Source organism: Glycine soja, chromosome 7 (genome assembly GCF_004193775.1).
Source record: "Glycine soja cultivar W05 chromosome 7, ASM419377v2, whole genome shotgun sequence".
In the NCBI taxonomy this organism is placed as follows: Eukaryota; Viridiplantae; Streptophyta; class Magnoliopsida; order Fabales; family Fabaceae; genus Glycine; species Glycine soja.
In genome coordinates this window covers 1,946,738-1,951,516 of record NC_041008.1, presented here as the reverse complement: position 1 = coordinate 1,951,516, position 4,779 = coordinate 1,946,738, and the positions used below count along the sequence as shown (strand labels likewise).

Here is a 4,779-nt window from a genome sequence, read left to right as displayed (position 1 = left end):
ATAGATTTATAAATTTAATTATAAATTAAATAAAACATATTAATTATTAAAAAAATTGACAAAAGATCATTAACTCTAATGTGGTGTTGTTGCTAGCGGAGTCCCATGTGATGATAGAGGTGGAAAAAATATTTGCAGGAGAAAGGAAGAACACCATATTATGGAGGTTCAAGGTTAATATTTTTTATTAAAATTTTAATAATTAATAATTTTTAATTAATTTATAAATAACTTAATAACTATTTAATCATAATCATTTGTTGATAATCTACCGATGGAACCAAAATCATTAATTTATAAAATTAGAAAAATTAAATGTTACAATCAAAAGTCAAGAGGACCAAAATCTTAAATTTTAAAAAATAAAAGGATAAAAATTATAATTTAGCCTTTATTTTTATTATTTATTTAATAAATCCCATTAGTGATTTTTAAATTTTTAACAAATAAAATGGATATTAAAAAGTTTAGATAGAACTTCTCTTTAGAACATTATCTTCCCAAAAGACCCCGTTAAGAGGGTAGTTATGTCTCGACAATATTGGCAAGTTTTTCTTTTTATTCCATACCACTAAGATTAATTCAGGAAATATAATCATGTTTTATTTTCAATTTTTCAAAAACTATTTCAACAAACTGATATAAAAGTAATTCCTCAAAATAAATTGAGCCGAACACACTGTAAAAAAATATATTCTTTTCACTCACTACAAGTTATGATATATGAAATCGGAACCAAGAAATGGAACACTATGTAATATGTAATTTCTGATCTTTACTCGGTATTGCTTTCTGATACATGGATAAACAATCGATTAAAAAATAGACTACTTGCAAAATGTGTTTCAGCATGGCACGAGCTACCAAGGCCAATAGACAAGGAACATACAAGAGTTTACAAAAGTTGAGCACCCAACACAAACAACAGCTTCACTTGGATAGCCAGTACATGAAAATGAGAAATGTGCATACGGCAGAAACAAGGGAAAGTATAATGGTCTCCATTGACTTTTTTCTCTTTATTGCTGAAAGTATGTTATTTACCTGCAAAATTATTCAAAAAGTGGTACATCAAACACCAGAATTTCAAGTAACATCCATCCATGTTTAATAAACAAAAACTTCAGAACCAAAAGGTGGTTTCAACATTCTCAAAATATGAAATCCATCAATCATATTTTATGTATAACTTAACATCCTTATTTAATCTCACAAGACATGGACAATGTAGATGGCCAAAAGGAAATGATTAAAACACCAAAATCCATGATGATGAGAATCATACCGTTGGGAGGCGACTGCTCACATTGCCAAGCTTTGAATTGATACCGCCAAATGTCGAACGTTGGAAGACAAGTGCTCCTAGTGATGCTTGTGCTTGTGAAATTACATTGTCCATCTGCAGCACAAGAATAGGCAGAAAACCTCAAAATAAGACTAGCCCAATTGGACATCAGACACAATTTTGAAAAATCAAAGGCCTCTCAGAAAAGCAGTTTTTTGCAACAAGTTAAAAAGCTGCTAACCCAGTTAAAGAAAATTAGATAATATACAAATCAGATGCATTGTAGGGGAAAAATAAATCATATAATAGTGTAATATTCCGTTGGGAATATCAGGAATCTATGGATTAAAAAGAAAGAAAACAGCACTTTATATCAGAAAAGCAAAAAAAGTGTTTTGTATCACTGACATGTCCTGCACTTCGGCTGATAGATGAGCGCTCTTTTAGGAGTGCATGCTGTTCAGAGTCTACACCTTGTTCCAAATCTAATCTTGTTCGATCAAATTCTTTAAAATCTTCTAGCAGTGAAGCATGTTCTTGCTTAGCTTTAACACTTGAGTGAAGACGATAAAACTCCTGCAGTTCAATTACATCCAAGCTTAGTGCAAAAAGTTTGAAGAAATAAAGTAATTAATAAAAACAAAAACAAATAAAACATTACAAAGTAAAGACAAAGGTAAACTTTATGTCAAATATCTAAGAGCAAATTATGGATGTAATATATAGTAAAACTTTGAAAATCAGTATCAAGTATCACCTAGCTTAAAATATCTTAAAGACTTTGAGAAAGAAATTGGGATACAAAATAGGGAGATCATAGTGTTGAATACTGGTGGATAAATTAAAGATTAAATAACGTATATAATCCAATAACAATTCACAAGGTTATGGCATTAACAAGATACGATGCTGATTACAGTTACAAGCAGTTTGTCAAATCTCCAGGCAGTGAAAGGATTCTTTCTATACAAAACCTTATAAATAAAATTGGGAAAGTTCCAATATTCACTTGCCATTAATCGAAGTGAAGAAGTTGGACACATTTGTTTTAAAATCCTTAGTTATCAGAATAAACCATTGGTCTCAGGATACATGAAATGTATACCCCTATTTGCATGCAGAAAGCAATTCAAAATAATGAAACCACCACATAATGCATAGGCTCACCGCTCACACAAAATGATATAGGCTAACTCAAGCTCAGACTGTAGAATACCTGGGTGAGATCTTGAAGAATTTCTTGGTGTCTAGTCAATGTATGAGAAACCATTTCTGAACCACCAGATGATACCCAAGCTTGCATCTGTGTGTTTACTTGTTGGAGTTGCTTTAGTAAACGCTCAATCCAAGACCCTAGATCACTCTCTGCAATGTCAGCTTTTGTAGAAACATTAGCAGAAACCAATTTACGATAAGAATTCATCTGCTCATCCAACTGAGCTTCAAGTTTTCTCGCCTGCAAAAGATTGGGCAGGGGGAGATTTCTGCTATCAATCATTTGCAATATACATGAATTGCAAGCTTGAAGATGCAAACTACTAATACAACTAAAATTCCATAATACTATGTACAGTTATATCATTCATATAACTATTTTTTCCCTCTATATTACATCGACCATCTTATCTCACACTCTTCTTTCTTCTCTTTCCATCTCTCACTTTGTTGTACACAAAATTGTACAACTTCAAATACAATTTCTCTATTGCATAAGCTTTTCCATCAGGACTCCAGCAAATACTAGCACTGCCAAAAACATGGAAGGTTCTGACAAAATTAACATTCTAATCCATACTGTGTCAGTGTAGATAGAGAAAAGGCAAATATTGAGAAGCATATCTAAAAAATCTACTGATTTTAACCACCAGTACATATAAACAAAAGGTTTGAATTGTCAACGGCTTGCAACTTAACTATTCAGCATAAAATCTTACGATTCATGATTTTAATCATATGATTTGATGCGATTCAGCTAGCTATCAATTCGTATCATAAGATCAATTGCAATTTTCTTTGGATCTTATAATGTATGAATGAATTGATGCAATTTCATATAATCAACACCAATCACACGATTCAAGAATTTGTTATTTTTTTTTCTTTTTACTTTTCCTTACGCAATTCACATAAAGAAATTTGAAAAGTCATATAAGCTTAAATTGATAAATGAAAAATAATTGAAGAAGCATTTTTGAACTTATCCTATTTTATTATTCCACTACTTTATTTGTCACTCAATGCATGAACTCTAATTGGTTGTTGCATTTCTTCATTTCCATTCTTCCAAAATAGAGGCTTCACAAACTAAGATATAACTAATAATTTTGTTTTACAAGGCATTTTATCTATCTATAAATATTACATTGAACACCATGTATCATCTATGTGATATATTTAAAACTATTTTTCGTTGTCTTAGAATGTTACGATTCAATACAAATTATGATTAAAATTAGCTCAACAATTCACGTTTCACGATTTGAGTCTCAATTCAATTGCCTATTTGGTTTAGCATTGGAGTAAAGACAAAATAGAATTAATTTTGAAAAAGCTGAAAGAGGAATTGCACTGAAAATTTTATTATCATTGGAAAGTGGGAAAACTGATTTTATAATGGTAAAACAAATAGGGCATTAGTCACTCAAAATCACTTCATATTTTCGAAAGAGTTTACATCACTGTGCTCCAGTGTTGTTTAAGCACAAAACAATATCTCTACACCATCTATGATCACCTTGTTATCACAGAACATTTTTTTAGCTGGTAGCTTCACATAATATTCTTCTGCCTAAACTCATCCTCTGTGGATGTAGATCACAATGCAAAAACCTTGATTCCTAAACAAATCAGGTGCATTCCTAGCCTGCCAATCCTATCCTAAGCACCTAAATGTACGAACAAAACAATCATCTAAAGCATTGCAAAAATTCATAATCCAATCCATTAACAATTCAAAAAGCAAACTAAAGCCTCGTCACCGCGGGGGGGAATTCCAACACTGAAAACCTGCAACTCAACAAATCAAACCATGTTCAAAGCACAGATAGCAAAAGGGTAGTAGAATCCCATCCTTGATCCCATGAATTCCCCATCACCGACAAAATGAAGAAACCCTAGAAGAAGAAAAAACCGAAGTTTTACCAATTTGGCACTCGAATTGTGCATGCCCAGATTAATTGAATCATTTACAACATAATCAGAAGCAGAATCTGGCAAATTAAAGCATGATAAGGAGGAGAATAATTGGAACCTGTTTGCGAAGAGCATCCCAGGAACTCGGCACCTCCATGAATGGATCAGAAACAAAACAAAGATAAAAAATCGAAACTTGTTTTTATTTTATGATGAATTAATAGTGAACGTTGTTGAATGTTTTTGAGGTTGTTTGGCTATGAAGACAGGTCGTCTGCACCTGCGGGACAGACGACTTGCGATTCCTTCCTTCCTCTTCCTTTTTCTCTTTTAATGATTTTTATTCTCTTACTATTTATTGT

The 4,779-nt window shown here is 31.9% G+C and overlaps 1 protein-coding gene across 2 annotated transcripts; it reads right to left on the bottom strand.

The window, feature by feature from the left end:
* Positions 1–743: 743 nt before the first annotated feature.
* Positions 744–4,779, bottom strand: LOC114418067 (Golgi SNAP receptor complex member 1-1-like). Of its 2 annotated transcripts, none has more exons than XM_028383215.1 (5): positions 4,536–4,779; positions 2,502–2,741; positions 1,694–1,861; positions 1,286–1,399; positions 744–1,044 (listed from the first exon to the last, which is right to left on the bottom strand). In XM_028383215.1, exons 1-5 carry the CDS (start codon positions 4,572–4,574, stop codon positions 931–933), a joined length of 675 nt encoding a protein of 224 aa, XP_028239016.1. In that variant the 5' UTR covers positions 4,575–4,779; the 3' UTR covers positions 744–930. The 2 variants fall into 2 exon arrangements, with proteins under 2 accessions (XP_028239016.1, XP_028239015.1); XM_028383214.1 differs by having other exon boundaries at positions 2,502–3,031; positions 4,536–4,774.